At 37.9% G+C, this 24,321-nt stretch overlaps 2 protein-coding genes across 20 annotated transcripts in view; one reads left to right on the top strand and one right to left on the bottom strand.

The window, feature by feature from the left end:
* Nucleotides 1–11,415, top strand: part of GRSF1 (G-rich RNA sequence binding factor 1) — a 57,782-nt gene extending 46,367 nt beyond the window's left edge. For 3 of the 4 annotated variants that reach the window (XM_024993231.2, XM_059887527.1, XM_024993230.2), the window contains 3 exons: nt 1,058–1,193; nt 1,535–1,610; nt 6,222–11,415. In XM_024993231.2, the coding sequence (XP_024848999.1) occupies nt 1,058–1,193; nt 1,535–1,584 (186 nt within the window). In that variant the 3' untranslated portion in view covers nt 1,585–1,610; nt 6,222–11,415. 4 annotated transcript variants of the gene reach the window in all.
* Nucleotides 11,416–19,126: 7,711 nt separating this feature from the next.
* RUFY3 (RUN and FYVE domain containing 3) overlaps nt 19,127–24,321 on the bottom strand; it is a 91,729-nt gene continuing 86,534 nt past the window's right edge. For 6 of the 16 annotated variants that reach the window (XM_010806206.4, XM_010806208.4, XM_059887500.1 and 3 more), the window contains 3 exons: nt 22,205–22,232; nt 21,373–21,444; nt 19,127–19,469 (listed from right to left, as the gene is read on the bottom strand). In XM_010806206.4, coding sequence (XP_010804508.1) covers nt 19,326–19,469; nt 21,373–21,444; nt 22,205–22,232 — 244 coding nt within the window. In that variant the 3' untranslated portion in view covers nt 19,127–19,325. Of the gene's footprint in view, nt 21,475–22,162; nt 22,233–24,321 lie in introns of all 16 variants that reach the window. The other 10 variants (XM_059887494.1, XM_059887497.1, XM_059887502.1 and 7 more) reach the window with 7 other exon arrangements.

Below are 24,321 nucleotides of genomic sequence, written 5' to 3'. Positions count from 1 at the left end.
TTTGAACTTCTATTTGGGGAAGGTAGAGCAAGATGGCATCTCCATGACTCTGGAAGCTTGTTTTATTTTTGTTAGCTGAGAAGTGTGGGTTTTATTACATTTTCAAGTCATCTATAATGGCATAAAACGATTTTACAGATGTAGAATTATATGGTATAGGTTTAGTATTCAAAGTAAAAAAGCTTGGTTTTCTCTAAATTAGTTCAGTTAATTTTTGAGTTTAAAAAAAGACTCAGAGCTTTTCTCACATTGTAATTATCTACTAGACATGAATCTACTTATCCTAAATGCCTGGAGCTTTCAGTTGACCATATAACCTTCTTGCATCCAGCTTCCCTGATTTTTGAGAAAAGAAATTTTAAAAATATTTTATGATAGATATTATGTGAAATGAAAAGATACGAAACAACAAAGTACTTACTGATTTTCTGAACTTGAGGATGTATACTTAAGGTAGATCCAAAGCTGGAGCCTTCAGTTAGCAGGGGGTCATCAGAATTGTCATTATTTCAAAGAGCCTAATAGAAATCATATCTTTACCCAAATGAAGGTTGCACAGTCTCTTTAAAGAATTGCTTTCTGTTGCTTTGGTTTGGAATATTAACCACTCAATGTGGTAGCTCTGTTTAGGTGGTGCTGGTAAGAAAATGATTATTAGCTGCATGTCTGATTAAAACATGGTAAAAATGAATGATTATTAAGAAATGAAGTATTTTTGTTGGGTGATTTTTTAGAAACACAAAAGGATGTATATGGGAGGAATAATAAATGTAGTCTTTGTTGGTATAAAGGAAAGTTTGAAAACTATTTGTATATTATTGTATTTATAGTGTAAGTTCTCTATGAACAGATATTTGAAATATAACCTTGAGTTCTAAGAAGATCAGAAGAGCCAAATGAAATGGTAGATGTGTAATTACATAGTTGCTTAAAGAGATTTCCTAAAAGTAAATTTATTAGATGTATGAATTAGAGTCTGAAAGAAAAGTGCAGGGCCACCAGACTTGTAGAAATTGGACCTAGTAACATTATGTTCCTTTTGGCTCTCTTTGTTTAGTTTTTTGCTCCATTGAAGCCTGTTAGAATCACCATGGAATACAGTTCCAGTGGGAAGGCCACTGGAGAAGCTGATGTGCACTTCGATACCCATGAGGATGCTGTTGCAGCTATGCTCAAGGATCGGTCCCATGTTCGTAAGTGCTGCCCATGATTTTTGTTATCAGTCTTGACAACAAATCCCTTTTACTGTTGTAGAGTTTACCCAGAAGTCTTTCATGGGGGAACTGTATTCTGCTAATAATATTAAATAAATGTAAAGAAGACAAAACTCTACCTTATAATGAGAAACATTTATTTGTCTATTTACTATTCTGAATATTTCTATCCAGAGTTAGGTTTTGTTTTGTTTTCGTTTTTAAATAAGGAAAGGATGGGACAGAGGGTTTGAGTTACTGGCTAAACTCAAAAAAATGGCTACAGTATTACTTCTGCCTTTGTAACTTTTTAAAAATGGACCCTTTTATGTTATTCTCAGATCATAGGTATATTGAATTGTTCCTGAATTCATGTCCGAAAGGAAAATAAAACTTCAAAGGATTCCAGATAATAAGGTAAATTTAAGAGGTAGAATTGTGGAAATTATTTTCAGTTGATAAATTAATCATTAACTCACTAATTTGTAATATGTAAAACCATTCTCTTTTTAATAAAGATCAAACTAATCATGATTGAAGCCTCACTATAAGAAATGAAATTCTCCTGGGAAATAGAATTCATTATGATCGTACAATGGCTTGATTTTCCTATTAGAATCTCTTTGCATCGTTCCCAGCATTCATTCTGTGTGCCTAAAAATAATTTTTCACCTTTAGTAACTGTATATTATATTATAATACACTGAAAATGTGCCTCATATTAGCTTGTCTTCCTAAAAAATTAACTCACATTTCTTAGTTCTAAGATACAGCCTTGTCTAACTCAGTGAAACTATGAGCCATGCCTTGTAGGGCCACGCAAAATGGACAGGTAATGGTAGAGAGTTCTAACAAAATGTGGTCTAATGGAGAAGGAAATGGCAAACCAATTCAGTATTGCCTTGAGAACCCCATGAACAGTATGAAAAGGCAAAAAGATATAACACTGAAAGATGAATTCCCCAGGTCTGTAGGTGCCTGTTATGCTGCTGGAGAAGAGTGAAGAAATAACTTGAGAAAGAATGAAGAGACCAGACCCAAAGTAAAAACAACACCCAGTGGTTGATGTGACTGGTGATGGAAGTAAAGTCCGATGCTGTAAAGAACTATATAGCATAAGAACCTGGAATGTTAGGTCAATGAATCAATGATAGGTCAATGTTAGGTAAATTGGAAGTGGTCAAACAGGAGATGGCAAGAGTGAACATCGACATTTTAGGAATCAGTGAGCTAAAAGTGGACTGGGATGGGTGAATTTAACTCCAGTAGTCATGTATGGATGTGAGAGCTGGACTATCAAGAAAGCTGAGCACCAAGGAATTGATGCTTTTAAACTGTGGTGTTGGAGAACACTCTTGAGGGTCCCTTGGACTGCAAGAAGATCCAACCAGTCCATCCTAAAGGAGATCAGTCCTGAGTGTTCGTTGGAAGGACTGATGTGGAAGCTGAAACTCCAGTACTTTGGCCACCTGAAGCGAAGAGCTGACTCATTTGAAAAGACCCTGATGCTGGGAAAGATTGAAGGCAGGAGGAGAAGGGGACGACAGAGGATGAGATGGTTGGATGGCATCACCGACTCAATGGACCGGAGTTTGGGTAATGGACAGGGAGTTGGTGATGGACAGGGAGGCCGGGCGTGCTGCGGTCCATGGGGTGACAAAGAGTCGGGCACGACTGAGCAATTGAACTGAACTGAACTGAACCATTATATCTACTACTGTGGGCAAGAATCCCTTAGAAGAAATGGACTAGCCCTCATAGTCAACAAAAGAGTCTGAAATGCAATTCTGGGGTGCAATTTCAAAAACATCAGAAGGATCTCTTGTTTGTTTCCAAGGCAAGCCATTCAGTATCACAGTAATCCAAGTCTGTGCCCCAACCAGTAATACTGAAGAAGCTGAAGTTGAATGGTTCTGTGAAGACCTACAAGACCTTCTGGAACTAATACCCAAAAAAGATGTTCTTTTCATAGGGGAATGGAATGCAAAAGTAGGAAGTCGAGATACCTAGAGTAACAGGCACATTTGGCCTTGGAGTACAAAATGAAGCAGGACAAAGGCTAACAGTTTTACCAAGAGAACGCATTGGTCATAGCAAACACCCTCTTTGAACAACATACAAGAAAACTCTACACGTGGACATCACCAGATGGTCAATACTGAAATCAGATTGATTCTTTGCAGCCAAGATGGAGAAACTCTATACAGTCATTGAAAACAAGATCAGAAGCTTACTGTGGCTCAGATCATGAACTCCTTATTGCCAAATTCAGACTTAAATTGAAGAAAGTAGGGAAAACTACTAGACCATTCAGGTATGACTTAAATCCCTTATGATTATACAGGGGAAGAGACAAATAGATTCAAGGGTTTAGATCTGATAAGACAGAGTGCCTGAAGAACTGTGGACAGAGGTTCATAACATTGCACAGGAGGCAATGATCAAGACCATCCCCAAGAAAAAGAAATGCCAAAAGACAAAATGGTTGTCTGAGGAGGTCTTACAAATAGCTAAGAAGAGAAGCAAAAGGCAAAGGAGAAAAGGAAAGATATACCCATTAGAATGCAGAGTTCCACAGAATAGCAAGGAGAGGTAAGAAAGCCTTCCTAAGTGATCAGTGCAAAGAAATAGAGGAAGACAACAGAATGGGAAAGACTAGAGATCGCTTCAAGAAAATTAGAGATACCAAGGGAACATTTCATGCAAAGAAGGGCACAATAAAGGACAGAAACGAGCTGGACCTAACAGAAGCAGAAGATATTAAGAAGAGGTGGCAAGAATACATGGAAGAACTGTACAAAAAATATCTTCATGACCCAGATAACCACGGTGGTGTGATCACTCACCTAGAGCCAGACATCCTAGAATGTGAAGTCAGGTGGACCTTAGGAAGTGTCACTACAAAGAAAGCTAGTGGAGGTGACTAGTGGAGGTGATGGAATTTCAGTTGAGCTATTTCAAATCCTGAAAGATGATGCTGTTAAAGTGCTGAACTCAAGGGGATATGTCAGCATATCCATGTCAAATATGGAAGCAAATGTGGAGAACTTAGCAGTAGCCACAGGACTGGACAAAGTCAGTTTTCATTCAAATCCCTAAGAAAGGCAATCCCAAAGAATGTTCTCATTACCACACAGTTGCACTTAACTCAAATGCTAGTAAAGTAAAGCTCAAAATTCTTCAAGCAAGGCTTCAACAGTATGTGAACCATGAACTTGCACATGTCCAAGCTGGATTTAGAAAAGGCAGAGGAACCAAAGATCAAATTGCCAACATCCGTTGGGTCATCAAGAAAGTAAGAGTTCCAGAAAAACATCTACTTCCGCTTTATTGACTACACCAAAGCGTTTGACTGTGTGGATCACACCAAACTATGGAAAATTCTTAAGAGACAGGAATACCACACCACCTTACCTGCCTCTTGAGAAATCTCTACGCAGGTCAGGAAGCAACAGTTAGAACTGGACATGGAACGACAGACTGGTTCCAAATAGGAAAAGGAGTATGTCAAGGCTGTATATTGTCATCCTGCTTATTTAACTTACATACAGAGTACATCATGCGAAATGCTGGGCTGGATGAAGCAAAAGCTGGAATCAGGATTGCTGGAAGAAATATCAATAACCTCAGATATGCAGATGACACCACCCTTATGGCAAACAAATGAAGAACTAAAGAGCCTTTTGATAAAAAGTGAAAGAGAAGAGTGAAAAAAGCTGGCTTAAAGCTCAACATTCAGAAAACAGATCATGGCATCTGGTCCCATCACTTCATGGCAAATAGATGGGGAAACAGTGGAAACAGTGACAGGCTTTATTTTCTTGGGCTCCAAAATCACTGCAGATGGTGACTGCAGCTATGAAATTACAAGACGCTTGCTCCTTGCAAGAAAAGCTATCACCAACCTAGACAGCTTATTCAAAAGCAGAGATATTACTTTGCTAACAAAGGTCCATACAGTCAAAGCTGTGGTTTTTCCAGTGGTCTTGTATGGATGTGAGAGTTGGACCATAAAGAAAGCTGAGCACTGAAGATTGTGCTTTTGAGCTGTGGTGTTGGAGAAGACTTGAGAGTCCCTTGGACTGCAAGGAGATCCAACCAGTCAATCCTAAAGGAAATCAATACTGAATATTCATTGGAAGTACTGATGTTGAAGCTGAAACTCCAATACTTTGGCCACCTGATGCGAAGAACTGACTCATTGGGATAGACCTTGATGTTGGGAAAGATTGAAGGCAGGAGGAGCAAGGGACAACAGAGGATGAGATGATTGGATGGTATTAGCAACTCGATGGGAATGTGTTTGAGCAAGCTTTGGGAGTTGTTGAAGGACAGGGAAGCCTGGCGTGCTGCAGTCCATGGGATCACAAAGAGTTGGACAGGACTGAGCAACTGAACTGAACTGAAGGTATTTTTAAGGTGTTTAAAACAATACATTTGAAACCAGGGTGTATCATGGATTTATATACGTTTAATATACTACTGCTTCTTTTCCGAAAATAGTGTCATGAAAACTGTTTTCCTAGGAAGTACATAGATTTCATAGAGTTTTATCTGTGACAAATCAAGTAGATATATTTTGATGTTGCTTCCCTGACTCAGTGCTATGTTGTATCTTTTTCCCTATAATTAATATATTGTGATCGTTTTTCTACATGTAGTGGTTGGTGCATTACTTTAAAACATTTAACTGTAATGATTTCTTGAAAACACATGGGGCATTTCTTTACTGTAGTCAGGCCATTTTTGGATATAAAATCCCACAGTTGTGGGCCTTAAATATATTTATGTTAGCTAAAATCTGTGTAAAATATATTTTGTGTTCAACCTTGAAAATCTGCTGTCTTTCTACCAGGCTGCAAACACTCATGCCTAACTAATTTTCTTTATCTTAGTTGTTTGTTAGATAACTTGCAGTAAATCAGAAAGAAAAAAAGTATTGAATTTGTAGTTTTAAATGATATGGGAATGTGTGCAGCACTTTTTTAGTTTGAGTAAAAATGTGCAACTTTTTTGTTTCATTTTCAGGATGAAGCAAGAAGCATTTCATTTGCACATCTTTCTTGGACTTGGGATCTAAAGTTCCAGTTTTTTAGCAGCAACTGCTAGAGAAGCGATTTCAAGATTTTGGGTTAATTGCTTAAAAGAAAAATTACATAGTGGACTGTTCAGAGAAAAAGATTCAGTTTAGAATTATGATACAAACCTCAAATTTAGTTTTTTTGTTTAAATTGTCCAGGATCTGGTTTAAAAATCTGGTCTTTATTTTATATAATTAAAGTTTGTTTTCATAGATGATTTGTGACCCAGAAGGCTACATATTTTTATTCAGCACTGTCCTTTAAAATATTTCTCCCATTTTAAAAGTTATCCGTTTGAGGTTTTGGATTTTGCCTATAAATTAAGAGATACAATGTAAAACTTTTCATGGAATAAAATACTGATTTATTTTAGCCAAATACTCACCAAAGCAAGGAAAAGTTTCAGGCCCTTGAACCATTATAGTTTTGCAGAGTTATTTTAATTTTAGATGTATTTGATTACTTAGATGGGGTAGGAATTAAAAAAACAAAACAAAATAAATACCACATGTTAGTGAGTGTAAATGACAATAATTTGGCAGTTTTATGTCTTAGAAATGTTTTGCCTTTTTCAGCCTTGTGCTAAAGGCATTTAATATTGGTGCCTGTATAATTAAGGAGGGAATTATAGTCTCAACTTAAAAGTTGTCTAACCCATCCCCTCCTCATCCCAGTGAGCTCCCCCCCCCCGCCCCCCCGCTCAATCATCTTGTTTTGATTTTGGGGTAAACCTTAAGGTGTGTGTTAGTCTAAGAACTGTGAAGTGACATGTCATAACAGTCCTGACTTGTAAGGACATTAATGGCTTCACTTGAATTTAAACCAGCTCTAGGTAGGAAAAAAATCTTGTCTCCTCATTTGCTTTTTCAGTGGGGTAGCACATCCCATATTTTAGAACAAGTAGGGGTGCCTTGCTTAAATAAAAATAGCATTTAATGTATAATTGTGTGAAAGGTTTATGGGTAAAGCTGTATTTCTGTCACATTGTGGCAGTATCTTCTGCTTTAATATTAAACAGCTTGTTATTTAAATACTGGATCAAAATGGCTGGCTTCAAATTGTAGTCATTAATAAACTAACTTTATGTGAACCTGTGTAGGAGAATCAAAGTTCTGTATAGTTTCTTTGCCTTGTTCCCCTTCTCAGGGTGACAACTGTCACGTGGTTACCAGGAGATGCAATTCTAGTTCTTAAAGTTGAATTAGCCCAGATTTCTGAGAGGTGGTATCTGAAAGAGAGATTATGCCTTCTCTCACTTAAATCATAACCATCTTTGAATACCAGCTAAGATGAAATCGCTGTACTGTAAGTAGTCAATAAATGAAGACTTATTTCAGGCTGAAGATTACCTAAGAGTATTTATTTTGGAGTGTGTGAATCAACCTAATATATTTTTGTTACGTCAAGTCCTGGTCTATTAATATAAGAAGAAATGGTTAATTTTTAGTTGTGTTTGTTTTTATCATCCTATAAGAATGTGATTCAATCAACCAGCTTAACATCTTCCATGTTACTACCTAGATAGAAATGTATTTCCATACGTGGTTGAGTGTACTGAGCTATGTAAACTGGTGTCTGTAGCTGTATGAGCTATTAGAATATGATCTTTTCTCTCTCTCTCTCTGTACAACTCTTAGAAAAGAATGAGAGCAAGATGTTCTGTGGTGGGTAAGCTTGAAGGGATATATCTTCTTACCATACTAGTGGCCAAGTTCTCAAAAAAAAAAAACAAAAAAAAACCCGGCGTGCATTCTTGGGAAGTCATCTTATGAATTCATGTAATACTTTCCAATACTCCCTTTAATAGGTTATTGCTCATAATTTATGTTAGTAATAGCTGACAAGGCAAATGTAGTGCAGGAAAGAGAAGAAAAGCAGCACATAATAGAATAAAAGTAATTTTTATTTTTATCCAATCTAAAGACATACTCCCCCCCGCCCCTCAAAATGTGACAAAACTAGTTTGTGCATCATCATTTTCTATTGAAAGAATAGTGGCAGTGAATTTGCTCTTGTCTTTGGGTCCTTTGTGTCTTTATAATCTCCTCTGTGGTAAAGCTGTCAAAAATAGTGGGATTGGATGTGTCAAGGTTTACCTGTATCCTCCTTTGGGCTGCTCAAAAGAATTACAAGGAAGGGATACTGATAAGGAGCATATAGATACCAAGGGGAAAATTGCTGAAGACTGTGTTCTGATCTGACATACTGTTAGCAGAGAGTGAAGCAGAACCGTTTTGTTTGTCCCTCTGTGTCTGGGTGAGAGGCTTCTGCCAGGTGCGGGGGGAGACTGAACCCACTATGGAGCGAAAGGCTCTGAATCCTCCTCAGTATTTCTGCAGTGTGGCCAGGAAGAACCAGGAGAAAGCCACTGCTATTATGTGACATTCTGAGGAAGTGACCCTGCTAATTATTAGTTAACATACTCTATTGGCATCCTCTGCCCTACAGTTCCTTAGCACAATGGTCTGCAACCTTTTTGGCACCAGGGACTGGTTTTGTGGAACAATTTTTCCACAGATGGTTTCATAATGATTCAGGGGCATTGCATTTATTATGCTGCAGCTGATCTGATAGGAGGGGGAGCTCAGGTGGTACTGTGAGCAATGAGGACTGGCTGTAAATGCAGATGAAGCTTTTCTTTGCTTGCCCGCCTTCTGCTCACCTCCTGCTCTGTGGCTCAGTTCCTAACTGGAGTGCTCCATGGCCCAGGGGTTGGAGACCCCCTGCCTTAGCAGGTTCTCATTTGAGAGATTTTTCTCTGGGTTACATCCTATTTATCTTATAATTTAAAACATACTGTTACTTTGAGAATTTTCCCTAAATTAAGTGAAAGGGTTGACATTGAATTAATAGGACCTGAATTAGTAGAATGGCATATTTCAGCAGTAAAGTGCCTAGGTTTCAGCAGTTTAGGAAAAAAAAAATTGCTCTAATGTAGTAGGAATACATTTTCCTTGCCTGAATTCAGCAGATTAAAAAATAAATCTCTGAAGTTTGTACTAAGGGAATAAAGCTGCTATAAACATTTGTGTGTAGGTTTTTTGTGTATACATGAGATTTCAGCTCATTTGGGTAAATACCAAGGAGTGCGATTGCTGGATCATATGGTAACACTATGTTTAGTTTTGTGAAAACCTGCCAAAATGTCTTCCAAGATGGTTGTACCATTTTGCATTTCCACCAGGAATGAATAAGAATTCCTGTAGCAACTCATCCTTGCCAGCATTTGGTGGTGTCAGTGTTTTGAATTTTAGCTATTCTAATAGGTGTGTAGTGGTATTTAGTTTTAATTTGAAGGTCCATAAATTGTATAAGATATTGACATCCTTATATACATTTGCATGGGCATGTTGTCTTTGGTGAATTGTCTGTTCAGATCTTTTGCCCAGTTTTTTAGTTGGGTAGTTTCCTTACTGAATTTTAGGAAGAGGACTATAGGGAGATTTGATTTGGTTCTAAAGCCTTGATAATACAAGAATAAACAGGATAATTTAAAGTTTTTGTGTTTTTACTTTTTGAAGGAAATAAAATTCAAGAGATACGAAAGGGTATATAGTGAACAGTCTCCTTCCATCCTGTACTTCAGCCACCTAGTTCCTCTTCTCAGGCAACCATGTCATCATGGTTATATTTTCTAATGTAAACTTCCAGTGATTTTACTATATAATAGGTGAATATTGGCATTTTCATTTATTTTAAAAATATACTATTCTTTACCTTTTTTTCCCATTTAATACATCCTAAATATTTTATATTGGTACATAAAATCCTTCCTCATTTTTTAAAATGGTTATACAGTATGGATGTAATTTATAATTTAACCTGTCACTACTGATGAACATATAAATTGTTTATAGTCATTTGCTATTTTAATGCTGGAATGAATTACCTTGTATAAATTTAGATCATTTTGTACATGCATAAATTTCTCTATAGGATAAATGGTCAGAGCATGTGCACTTGTAAACTTATATCTAAAATTCAGTTTCTATCTATAGCTTGTTTTTTCTTAGTTTGCACCAGCAATGCAAGTCCCCATTTCTCCACAACCCCCTCAAACAGTGTATTAGCAATCTACCCTTGCCAATCTGCCAAGGTTAAAAATACACAATTTCTTCATATTTAAAGGCTTTTGGATTTTCTTTTGTATGAACTTGTCTTCATAGCCTGTCCCCATATTTCTTTTTCTCTTATAATCCCCATCTACTTATCCTCATTAATTTTAAAACAGATTCAAGATAACCATCATTTTTTCTGAATATATGTATATCCTATATTTCTTTTTAAAAATAGGACTTTAGGGACTTTCTTGGCTTAAGACTTGTGCTTCCAATTCAGGGGGGGTGGGTTCAAGCTCTGGTCAGGGAACTAAGATCCCACATGCTGCTCAACCCCCCCAAATTTAAAAATAACCATTACTCCTACTAAAATACTAGTTTCTTATCAAATAATTTCTCAAAAAGTACATTTGAATCAGGATCTAAGCAACAGTCCATACCCTGCAGTGGTTATTATGTCTCTTTTTCCTCTGCAACATGTTTTAATAACAAACTTTAATAAAAACTTCAAATATTTGGAAAAATTGAATGCCTATACATACTACCACCTAGATTTTGGAAGTAACATTTTACCATATTTTCTTCATGTATTTATGCTTCCATCAATGCATTTTGTTTATGTGTGTCCAAGTTGTAGACATCTATACTTGAATCTTAAGCTTTGTAGCATCCGTATTATTAAGTAGACTTCTTATTCTTGGGGTAAAATGTACAGTGATGTGAACAAATGTTACTTTGATGAGTGTTGATACATGACGCTGTAACCCAAACCCCTTACAAGCTGTGGAGCATTTCCATCACATCAGAATATTTCTGCAGTCGGTTCCTGTTCCTCCTCCGTCCTTTAAGGTTAGGATTTTGTTTTCACCATAGTTTCGTCTGTAAATAGAATCATATATTCTTATGTAAATTTCTCCCACTCTGCATTTGTTGACATTCATCTTTGTGTGTCAGCCCTTTGTTCCTTTTCATTGCTGAGTAGTATTTCACTGTATGAATATGCTATAGTTTAATTTTTCACTGGTCTGGTGAAGGGCTGTTTATTTTTTGGCTATCATGAATAAAGTTGCTATGAATATCATGTGCAAGGCTTCTTGTGGACCTACGTTTTAATTTCTTTTGGGTAAGTACATAGTGGAATATCCTGAATTGCAAGGAGATATATATATATATATATTTTTTTTTTTTTTCTTTTTCTTTTTTTCCTAGCCATGCCACACAGCATATGGAGTCTTAGTTCCTCAGTAAGGGATTCAACCTGTGCCTCCTATAGTGGAAGTGTGGAATCCTAACCACTGGACTTCTGAGGAAGTCCCAAGGTTGATATATATTTAATTTTACTAGAAATTGACGTACCCTTTTCCAAAGTGATCATTCTATTTTAGATATCCCAAACAATATGACAGTTCCAGTTGGTCCACATCCTCACTATTTGATATTTCCAGCCTGTAATTTTAGCCATATTCTGTGTAAAATAAGACACACAAAAGGTTTTAATTTACTGTCCCAATCAGTGACGTTAAGCATATTTTTGTAAGCTTATTGACCAAATATCTTAAGTGAAATTGAAGTTTCTGTTTTTTGTTTCTTTTATGTTTCCCCTTCCATTTTATGTATTGGAGAAATGCTGTGAACCTTTAGTGGTTTCTACAGGCTGAGTTTGAGTTTCACTGATCGCCTTTCAGTGATGTCAAGTGACCACTTTTCTACTGCGTGTGGTCTTTTTCTTAGTTAAGTGGCAAGAGCCCTCACAATGAGCTGGCTTTAAACACACCCTCCCCCGCCCCCCAGTTTGTCACTTTATTGGCTTTTCATGGCAGAAATTACGTGGTAGGTTTTTAAATCTCCCTTTTTTATGGCCTCTGGGTTCTGTGTCAGAACTAGGAGGTTCCAGTGAAGTGATTTTGAAAGCACCTGGTGATAAAGCATGAAGGTGTGTAGCCAAATTGACTCTAGGATATGGACTACTCCAAGAAACTCAAGAAACATCACTATAGTACATTTAAGAATAAGCTTTTCAAATGTTCCAGACTAAATCTGAAGCCTGTGAAATTTCACAAATATATTCAAAGACTTGTGATTTGAAAACTCACTTCGTTCTAACTGAAATAGAGAGGCCCTCAACCTTTCTGTCACTTGATGACGTTTGGAAATGTAGACCAGAACTAATAAGAAGCTGAGTTACTTGGAATTTCTAGTAGGCTGGCTATAATTCCATCCGTTTCTTGCCCCCTCAAGAGAGCAAATAGGGGAATACAGGTGGTAATATTAGCTAATTTTTAACCTCTAATTTACAAGAACAAACCTATTGGTGACAGACCTTACAATTGAATATGAATGATATTATTGTGCTGAGATGGAGAAGGAAATGGCAACCCACTCCAGTATTCTTGGTAGAGAATTTCGTGGACAGAAGAGCCTGGTGGGCTGCTGTCCATAGGGTCGCACAGAGTCGGACACGACTGAAGCGACTTAGCAGCACAGCAGCATTGTGCTGAGAAGTAGCATCCCAGGATGGCATGGCACTATGGCTATCTGGAGACTTGAGCAGGTTTTTCCACTCTACCTGCCCATTGGAGGCCCGAGTTATCTTTACCAAGCTTACTTACATGCTCAGCAATGCTTACAGCTGGTCACTGGTTCTGTTTTTAACTAAGTTTACATTTCAAGGTGATACACTCTTTGAATAAAGTTTGTCTTGTATTATAGGTGTAGAACTCCTTATCAGATACTTAATTTTTGATTTGGTAGATTGACATGCTTGCACAAATCTTATATACAAAAGTAATTAATGTGTTAACAAAATCAGCTGTCCTCAGGAATGGTGAGAATAAAATAGAAGACCTTAATAATGGACAATCCCCAAGCTAACAAAAGTCTAAGACTCATTAAGATTTGACCCAGGAGAACATTTGGGGGTTATTAGGACGACTGAGCCACTTCACTTTCACTTTTCACTTTCATGCATTGGAGAAGGAAATGGCAACCCACTCCAGTGTTCTTGCCTGGAGAATCCCAAGGACAAGGGAGCCTGGTGGGCTGCTGTCTATGGGGTTGCACAGAGTCAGACACGACTGAAGCGACTTAGCAGCAGCAGGCTAAGTTATTAGCAAGATGCTTTACTTTAAATCAAAACGTGCTACTTCTGAAATACAGTTCTTTAGGAAGGCCTACATTTTCTGCTGGGCAAAGCTGAAATGAGGCTGTAATATAGACAGTAGCCCTGAGAGTTACTTCAAAATCAGTAGGCTATACCTGGAGTCCTTTCACAGAATGGTTAAAATTCCCTTTAAGAGTTTCATACATTTTTTTCCAACTTTCACTTTTTTATTAACAAGTTTGCAGTTCTTTTTCATTAAGTTTTTATAAAATGTACTTGATTTAAAAGTGCTTGTTTCAGGTATACAGTAAAGTGATTCAGTTATGCATGTATATCTGTATGGATAAATATAGACATATATCCTTTTTTTCCTTATAGATTATCACCAGGTATTGAGGATAGTTCCCTGTACTATACAGTAGGCCCTTGTTGGTTATCTATTGTATATGTAGTAGTATATATATGTTAATCCCAAACTCCTAATTTCTCTCTCCCCGCTGCTTTCCCCTTTGATAATCATTGTTTTCTATGTCTGTGGGTCTATTTGTATTCTATTTTGTATATATTTTTTAAAGTATTTATTTGGCTGCATCAGGTCTTGCTTGTGGCCCTCGGGGTCTTTGTTGCTCCATGTGGGATCTCCAGCTGTGGAGTGCAGGCTTAGTTGCTCTGTGGCATGTGGGATCTTGTTTATAGTCCCTTGCATTGCAAGGTAGATTCTTAACCCCTGTGCCACCAGCTAAGTCCCTGTAAGTTAATTTTTATCCTTTTTTTTTTTTAGATTCCACAAATAAGCGGTATCATGTATTTGTCTTGTATCTGTCTAGCTTACTTCCTGAGTATGATGATCTCTAGGTCCATCCACATAGCTGCAAAATGGCATTATTTCATTCTTTTTTATAGCTGAGTAATTTTTCATTGTGTATATATACCACATCTTCTTTATCCTTGCATCTGTCAATGGAACATTTAGGTTACTTCCATGTCTTGGTCATTGTAAATAGTGCTGCAGTGAATATAGGGGTGCATGTATCTTTTCAAATTATCATTTTTATAACTTGACTGTAAACAATGAAAGAGCCATGTGCTGAACTACAGATCTAATTTAAAATCCTCATGCTGAGGAAAATCCTCAGATTCTATTTGTAAATAAACTGCATTTAAGGGAGTTCAATCAAGTTCTGTAAAGTCTGACCTATAGTTGCTTGGAATATGAAAGCACAAATTTTTAAATTTAAATAAACTTTATTTTGGAATAGTTTAAGATACACAAAAACGTTGCAAAAGCAATAGAATTCTTGTAAACACTGGCCTAATTTCCCTGTTTACATTTTATATTGCTACATTTGTCACGGTTAATGTTAATACATAACCATTGACTGAATTCCACACTTTGTTCAGATTTTATTAGCTTTTCCCTAGTATCTTTCATTCCAGGATCCCACATTATGTTAGTCTTTGTGTCTCCTTAACCTCAGTCTTGTTTTGAATGACCTGATACTTTTAGAGTACTGGTCAGATATTTCGTTGAATGTCCCTCAGAGTTTTCTAAGGTTTTCTCATGGTTAGACTAGGTTTATTGGTTTTGGGAGGAAGAATACAAAGGAATTATTCTCACTGCTTTCACCTTATCAAGGATTCTTGTTATCAACATGACATCACTGACCATGTGAATTTTGATCACGTGGCCGAAACAGTGTTTCCTTGGTTACTATAAAACCGCTTTATTTCTGTTTCTATATTCTACTTTTTTGAAGCAAATTACTAAGCACAGCACATATTCAAAAGGTGGGGAGGTAAGCTCCACTTCTTGAAGGAATAGTAGCTACATAAATTTCTTGGAATTTTTCTTTGTAGGAGACATGATACTTCTCTGTCATTTATGTAATCTCATATTAATATGGACTCATTTATTCTCTGGGTAATACTTCTGCATTATTTTGCTCGCATTTTTTCAGCTTTACCCACTGGAAGCTTCTAGTTTTCTCCTGTATACCTTTGCTATGCCTTCCTTTTTTTTTTTTTCAATAGCACTTCCTTAATTTTTGATGTTGCAAGATGCCCCAGACCTAGAATCAGCCATTTCTCCAATGAATCCTGGTTCCTTTTATTGAAGAATGGTATTATAAACCAAGCTTTGGTTTCTGATTAAAGACCGGGCATTGGATGTGCCCATTGTTACTGGGGTGTCAGCTTCCAGACCCTCAGAGCACATGGGGATATATGTTTGTGTACCCACCCATATACACATACATATCTATTTTCTGTATCCAATTGGAAAGCGTGGTATTTTAAAAGTTGTAAAATATACAAACATTTTACCATTTTAATCATTTTTAAGTGTACATTTCTGTGGCATTAAGTACATTCATATTGTACGAACACCACCACCACCACCATCCATCACCAGAACTTTTCATCCCTGCCCCACCTCCCAACCAATTGAAACTCTATCCATTTCCCACTTCCCCAAGTCCTTGGTAACTTGTGTTTGTCTGTCTTTCTACTGTTGGTGAATTTAACTATATACTTCACATAGGTGGAATCCTATTTGTTGTGACTGGCTTATCTCATGTCAGGGTCCATCCGTGTTGTAGTATGTGTCAGAATTTCCTTGCTTTTTAAGGCTGAATGTATCTACCATATTTTGTTTATCCATTCACTGATAAATGAACACTTGGGTGGCTTCACCTTCTGGCTATTGTGAATGATGCTGCTATGAACGTGGGTATAACCCCGCTTTCATTTCTGGGTATATATATCCAGAGGTGTAACTGCTGTATTACATGGAACTTTTCATTTCTTTAGGAACTGCCATTCTATTTTCTGTACTGGCTGTACCACTTTACATTGCCACCAACAGTGCACAAGGATTCCAGTTTCTTTAAAAGTTTTATTTTGACGAAGCTAACCTATTTTCTTACGTTGCTTGCGTTTTTGGTCTTATCCAAAAAAGTCACTGCCAGACCCAGTGTTATGAATCTACCTCCTCTTTGTTCTAAGAATTTAATAGTTCTAGGTCTATGTTCAGATCTTTGATCCATTTCAAGTTACTTTTGTATATGGTATAAAAGTCCAACTTAGTTTTTTTGGCATGTGCATATCTAGTTTTCCCAGTATCAGGTTTGAAAATTCTATCCTTTTTCCATTGAATAGTCTTGGCACCCTTGTCAGAAATCATTTGAGTGTAGATGTGAAGGTCTATTCCTGTGCCCTCTACTCTGATGGCTTATTATGTCTGTATGCCATTACCATACTGCCCTCAGCACTGTAGCTCTGTAAGTTTTGAAATCAGGAAGTGTGAGACATTTTAACATTTTTTCAAGATTGTTTTGGCTGTTGAGGCACCTCTTGAGGTTCCATATAAATGCTTCTATTTCTGCAAAAGATATTGGGATTTTTGATAGGGGTTACACTGAATCTGTAGATGGTTGAGGTAGTACTGACATTTAAAAGATATAAACTCATCATCAACTGAGGGAATTTTTCAGAAACTAAAGCTTGTGGTCAGCGATTTTTATTTTGGCTGGCCCACAATTGTGTTATAACACTTTGTGGGTTATTACATTCAATAGTTATACCTGACATACCTGTCGTCTCCAGCACTGTGAGTCTCATTTTCACTTTCTCTATTAGAATCAGTTATTAAGGCTTTTTGTGTGTGTGTAACATTCACATCATCTGAATCAACTATATTCTGAAGAATACCATCTTCTGAGACACTAGTATATATGTCTCTTGGACAATCAAAAGTATCTGCATAAAACCAGACAAATTCTTATCTCAAAACTTCACGATGTGTCATTTTTTAACGTTTTATGCTAATAAACTTACGTTTATAACATACACAAGGTAGGACAAAAACCTACCAGTAAAATGTGAATGATTATGACAATCTTAAGCTGTATAATGAACCCTTGATCAATTTTACATTCTAAAAACTCTGCACAGTGATGTTAATTGTATCACTCTTTAAAAATATATTTATATGTCTCTGGTCAGTAACATTTGGGTAACAAAAGACGTATTAATACGTCTGGTCAATAATTTAAGTTTTCCAATTCATGAACATGAGGTGTCTTTCCGTGTACTGGTATCTTCTTTTGGCAGTGCTTTAGTTTTCAGTATACAAGTCGTTTGCTTCTATGGTTAAGTGTATTCCTAATATGTTATTCTTGGTGATGCTATTGTAAACAGTGGAAACTGTATTGTAAACAGTGGAAACAATTTTTAAGGAAGAAAGGCCTATCGTTAAGTCAAGGTATTCATGACTTGGTCCCCTTGCTTCGTGGGCATATGCACTAATAACAAATCTCTGGAGCTTTGGTCTTAAAAAAATAACCGAAACACTAAACAGCTTATGTGCATTTCCAAAACAAATCTCAAGTGGCTAGTTATTTATTTCTCCTTACATGCCATGTACAGAGTGGCCTCTTCAATTTACTTCAAAACTAATTATAAAATAACTTTTGCTAATTTAGGATAATCCTCCCCCCCATTTTCTGTAGAACCTAGAACAGTGCTGACACATATATGTAGTCAAAAATAAGGAAGATGGAGAATCACAAGCAATAGATATTATTTAAAGAGAAACAATGACAACAAACGATGTTGGAATTAACGAATTTTATTTCTCCCTAGGACTCTTAAAATTCAGATCCACCATGTAACAGGTCAGACTTCTGGAATAACAACTTTCCTGGGCTGTCACTCTTTTTAGGAGACAGAATTTATCAAATATCATAGTTCCAGGATGTTTCCACCCCATAACTCTAAACCAGTTAACAGAATCTTCTTAGGTCTTAATTGGAATCAAACAATCTATGTACATGCAACATAATCAAAGGAAAATAGACCATTTCCTGCCTTCCCCTGCTGAATGCACATCTTTTTTTTTTTCCCCAAAGCGTTTGTTGCTAAGAACTGTTTTGAGTATATTTTCCAAAAAACCTGTCTACCAGTTCTGAATCTTGGCTTGGAATAAGGAATCCCTTATTCACGAAAGAATTTAACAAATATTCTCAGCCATGGACAAATTAAATTTCTTCACTCTACACCTGACATGGCTTTGCTTTAGTACTTCCTGTTTGCAAAAGTCAAACCCTATCTTTAAAACCCCTTATAATTTCCATGACCCAGAGAGGAGGGAGACTGGGGAAGAGCTGGCTTGCTGCGTAGCAGATTCTGAAAAGGGCAGGTATTTACTTTTGAAGTCAGTAAGTGGAAAAACGGCAAACATTCTTCCTCCTTATTCTGATAGTGAAAACGTGTAGGCCAGAACTAGAAAATTCTGGTCCTAAAACTAGAATACATTATAATATTAAGTACATTCAAAATTTATATTACTCTTTAATTTCTTTTCCCTGAGTTTGGGTTCACAGTTTGGTAGAGATCCTTTAAAGAAGAGGTAGGTGGGAGGGGTAAAGAGGAAATAATGTTTGTCTAGCAGCACCTGAGAGAACATGTAACCTCTATCATTTCAATCTCGGTTAACAATGATCTTTCCCTCTTGAATCTCCAAATATAATAAAGGGATGATCGTTTTCCTTTTTATTCTTATTCACTAAGGACCCTCTCTCCTTTAACATGCAGCTCAGTATTAATATCACTATTCATAAAAATGAATAGCCCTTCCAAAGACAAGCTAGCAGATCAATGCTTCAAAGTGAGGTTGTTTAGATTTAGCAGAGAGGCTCAAATGAGTAACTTTTATTCATACAGTTATTAGAGAAAACACACAAAATTTCCAGCACTGTTAACCACTGCCTTTTCTTCCTGGACCTGGTTTATTTAAAGCATTCCTATCAACTCGAGTTGGTTCTAAAGTCTGCTTTAGGGGATTCTGACATCTAACGTGGGTGGATACATTCTGGTCCAGATCTTGGCCTCCATCTTACGATGGACTGGTAGAATACTGTTTCATCAGATGCTCGTGGCAGGGATTGCAAACTCGCTCAGGCTTGATACTTGAAGGAAGAGGCAGTTCGTTTGTTGAACAGATGTTACAGAAGGTTCCTCTGCAGTTCCTACATACATTCTACAAAGAGAAAGCGAGGTCAGGTGGGTAACAGAAGAGCAGGGCATAAGTATGCATGGGATGCAGGAGGCCAAATATGATGGATGCTTAATGTCCAATAAAATACTGGCTGAATATGTGCTGTATGCCACACAGTATCGGACCAAACAACCTGTCTACAAAGTGCACAGTCAAGTTCTTAGATCTAAATGAAGACAAGCATTTCCACAGAGGTCACATGAACAGATAATACACAGATTATTTATCTTCACAGAATATATACTTCCATTTATATTCACTTTTAGGTGGGCTAGTTCTAAAATTAGTTTGCTGTTACCTAAGCATACTCCAAATAAGGCAAGCGGTGACCTAGCCGTGGGTTTGGTAACCAGCAAAACACTTAGAAACTTTGCTGAGCATGAACTAAAAGCATAATTTCTAATACATGATGTGCTTAATGTTTTCCTGTGATGCTCTGCGAGCACATCTTTTGGGATATCAGTGCAGGCACAGCTGCCTGCCTCCTTTCTATTTGGGAAATTAATCTATTAAGCAAAGGCTTCCCTGATGGCTCAGCGGGTAAAGAATCTGCTTGCAGCACAAGAGACACAAGGGATGCGGGTTCAATCCCTGGGTTGGACAGAGGAGCCTGGTGGGCTACAGTGCAAAGGGTCGGAGGTGACTGAGTGACTAAGCATTTGGAGTCTTTAGTAGCCAAACTGGGGGACAGCATGTGGGTCATTATGGCCGTGTTGCAGAGAGTGACAGGACAGTGCACACACAGCTCCGAGGTGCCCTGTATAAAGGCTGTGAAGAATAGTTTTCCCCATAAATAATGCTCCTTTCTGCCTAAACAATTCATCTTTCTGAGGGTGCAGTGGAGTAGGGGGGAATCAATCTTATTTGAAAGCCTGGGAGGAATGTTTCCTCTGACATATTGCAGTTACTTTGCAGGTCTTAGACAAGAAAAGCCAGAATTAGATTAGCAGCCTCTTCTGTTTCGGAACACATTTCTCTAACTACAACTTCCAATTCTATAAAGGCAGTCCATCTTTATCTGTTTCTGCTAATTTAAGACTAGGTCATACTACAATTTTGCTTGTTAAAATTTTAGCACGATCACAGACACTGGCAATTGGGTTGTAATGTAGAATTTGGGCATGTTTCCATCTCCTCTATGCACTTGTTCCTGACACTCATTTGTCTGTAACATTTCTTGAGCATCTGCTATGAACTGGGCACATATTAGATACTGGGGGATCCTACTGTGAGCAAGGCACAGATGTGGCCGTCAAAGATGCTTACTCTTCCTTGGGTGCTCCCTTCACCCAGCTGACTCTAGAATGACAAGCTGGGAAGGTGCTCAGACAGAGACCCTTGAGGATCCAAAGGGAAAACAAGTGGTTTGGTGGAAAGAGAGCTTGTTTTCCTTTCAGAGGGTGTTTCCCCAACTAGTTCAAAGGATTCCCTTCCCTAACCTGTCTTCTCTGTTCTAAACAGGATGGAGTACTGGAAGGAGTGTAGACTTTGCAGCCAAAGTCAGGCTGCATCTGAGCTTTCAGTAACTGGGAAATGCAGGTGACACCTCTGAGCCCAAGGCTCTTCATAAAATGATGGCACAAAGGACATAAGCTTAATGAGACCAGGACTTCATGTACACTTTGTTCATTATCCTTTTGTAATGAACAAATTTATACATTCGTTTATTTTAAATTATGTAGTAAATTCTGTATTTAATATTTGAATGGGGATTTACTGATATGACTTAATAGGACTGAAAATAATAGGTACACACTCACTGCTGTTCCTTTTGCTTCCCACCCCCCACTCTGCACTCTACATGGCAAAGTCCCTGTCATCAGAAGCAGCTAGTCATGCAGTGGGCGTCCCTACGAAGAACTTGTTTGTTTCTCATCACTGTTACCTTTGTTAGGCTGCAGTCTTCCTGGCATAGCTGACAATACTTCGGTGGCTTTTCGGAGGGCAACGGCTGATCCTAAACCACACAGTGAGCCAGTCAGTCTCCCTTAGCCCCAGAAATATATTTTCAGAATATGCATTTTTAGTTACAAAATTATATAATCACACTGCAGACTATTGGAAACTAGAAAAACAAGTTATATATATATATAGTCTTACCACCTTAATACAACTCTGATAATATCATTATCCTTGTTGACCCTCTTAATTTTTATAATAGAGTAACAGGCAATTTTACTGATAGAAATTCATGTATATAAATGTAAAAATCTCCATCCCTTTTATATTATTCTGTCATGAGGAATGGAAGGGAGTAGGCTTCAGTATACCTAGTAAATAAAAGACCATGGTAACTCAGACATAGTAGCATTTATCATCTTTCTCATGGAGTTACCACTATATTTTGTAATGTATTTCTTAACCGTTGATGTTTGCTTATTTCCAAGTGATCAAGAGGTACTTTTTCTCTTCCTTTTATTTAAGGGAAAGCTAAGGGCAAGGGAGGTCTGGTGAGCTCTCTGAGGTCTCACAGTAAGTCAAAGAGAATCTCAAATAGGAAGTGAGCACTGCTGTTTTACTTAGTAAATTGCTCAAAACTGTCCTACTTGCTGTGAGAGTGTCGGGGAAATGCATGTTTAGGATATTAAAAGGATGGGGCACAGAGACTTGTATGCGTTCACCTACCTCCCTTGCTGCCCTGTTTACAACTAGGCAGGGCCCAGCCAACTACCTACCTAATTTTTTACAAGATGTTTTAGGACAGGAGACTCAGTTACCTGTTGATCCACAGGGTGAGACTGCAGCCTATAACAGGAAAGTAAAAACAGTAACTAACAGCGGCTTATATCTCCTTTATCATTTTCAAAGCATGGAGAAAGCAATACCATGGTTCTTCTATGTTGCTGGGACCAAAGTAATTATTAATGTTGACCTCCAAGGAGAGGAAATTTTGGTTGTTAAATCTATTACTAGGATAAGATCCTATATTAGTCTAGGTTCCTGTTTAAAAATAGATGAGAGTTATATTTTGTTTTCTTCCTACTATCAAGAAAATAGTCTTCGTGTTTCCCAACCTACAAAGCCCCAGTGGCTGAGGCCATGCATTTTAATAGCTTTTTTTCGTATCTAGTATTATGGAAACCTGCTGATTCTCATATGTCATGTATTAGTCCCTTCTCCCAAGTTATCCATTTAGATTGAACTATTTCTTCATGAGACCAGCTGAGCTAACCCCAATTTTGCCAACTTGGAACAGAACTTATACAAGAGAAGCAAAGCCCACATTAAATTCTGGGGGAAATGGACCACAGATCTATAATGATTCCAATTCTCTTCAGTTGAATGGCAGTGTGACCATTAATATGACCAGCTTGGCAGCTGTTCCTTGGACCATAATCCAAGGCAACTTTGGGTATGTTTTAGGATGGCAGTTCTTGCCAGGCGAGGCCCTGGAAGCAGCTTTTATTTAGTGCAGAGGAAGACAAAGGAAGACATGATAAAGAGAGGCAACTTGGGTCTCTGTGTGCCTCATTTTTCTCACCTGTAAAGTAGGAGTAGATGATTAAGCTTTTTTAAGGAGAAGTAAATTTGTAACGCCCCACTCCAGTACTCCTGCCTGGAAAATCCCATGGACGGAGGAGCCTGGTGGGCTGCAGTCCATGGGGTCGCTACGAGTCGGATATGACCGAGCGACTTCACTTTCACTTTTCACTTTCCTGCACTGGAGAAGGAAATGGCAACCCACTCCAGTGTTCTTGCCTGGAGAATCCCAGGGACGGGGGAGCCTGGTGGGCTGCCGTCTCTGGGGTCACACAGAGTCGGACACGGCTGAAGTGACTTAGCAGTAGCAAATTTGTAAGCAGACAATGAACGTTGACACATTTTTTAAGCTGCAGAGTATAATACATATATAAGGTAGTATACTCATGCCTCCTGGTTTTCAGGTTCCACATCTGTGGTTAGTTAAATCCCAGAGGCACAATCCACAGATACAGCGCATTATGTTCATTGTACCAGGCCATTTTTTGTAAGAGACTTGAGCATCCATGGATTTTGATATCTGAAGGGGCTCCTGGAACCCTGGATGCCAAGGGATAGTCATTGTATTGTCTATTTCTAGGGCCTAAAATCAGAACCTGACATGTAAGACACTCCTGAAAGTAAATGACTTGATTTTGGTCTGGCATGAGCTGACTCTGAAAGGCCCTTTTAAGCCTTGGTTAATTTTATGGTCTAATTCCTTCCCACAGCCCATGATGGTCTGTAGGAAGATTAGCTCTAATCTTAAGGAGTTTAAGGCTGGTCCTGGATCAGACCATGTTCTCTTGGGAGTAAAACTTAAAGGTACTGGAGTCACTCTGGCCTTGGAGGCAAGGAAGGACTGTTTAGGCTAAGCACCTCCAAAATCATCCTGCTGTTGGACTGTGTGATTTATCTTCTCCAGCGGCTAGTTTTGCTCCAGATGACATATTATCTCATTCTTAGGGCATCAAAGATTGGACAGATTCAGCTGCCAAAAATATATACTATATAGGTCTCTCAAAACTCCTCTGTGGTATCTTTCCTTGATACTAATCTTTTGTTATTGTTGTCATTATGATTGACTTTAATTTTTAGTGCAGTGTTAGGTTCACAGCAGAGCTGAGCAGAAAGGACACAGATTGCTTATATATTGTTGGACCTCCCCCCCTCCCCCAATATCAACATTCCACACCAGAATGGTACCCGATGCGAACAGTTACTGAACCTAAACTGACACGCTGTGAGTCATGGTTTACCTTAGGCTTCTCCCTTGGTGGTGTACATTCTATGGGTTTGGACAAATATATGACGACATGTATCCATCATTACAGTGTCATAGAGTATTTTCACTGGCCTATAAAATCCTTTGTGC

This window comes from Bos taurus, chromosome 6, assembly GCF_002263795.3.
Source record: "Bos taurus isolate L1 Dominette 01449 registration number 42190680 breed Hereford chromosome 6, ARS-UCD2.0, whole genome shotgun sequence".
Taxonomy (NCBI): Eukaryota; Metazoa; Chordata; class Mammalia; order Artiodactyla; family Bovidae; genus Bos; species Bos taurus.
Note: the sequence above shows the minus strand (reverse complement) of the source record. Positions and strands in the feature narration are given on the sequence as shown.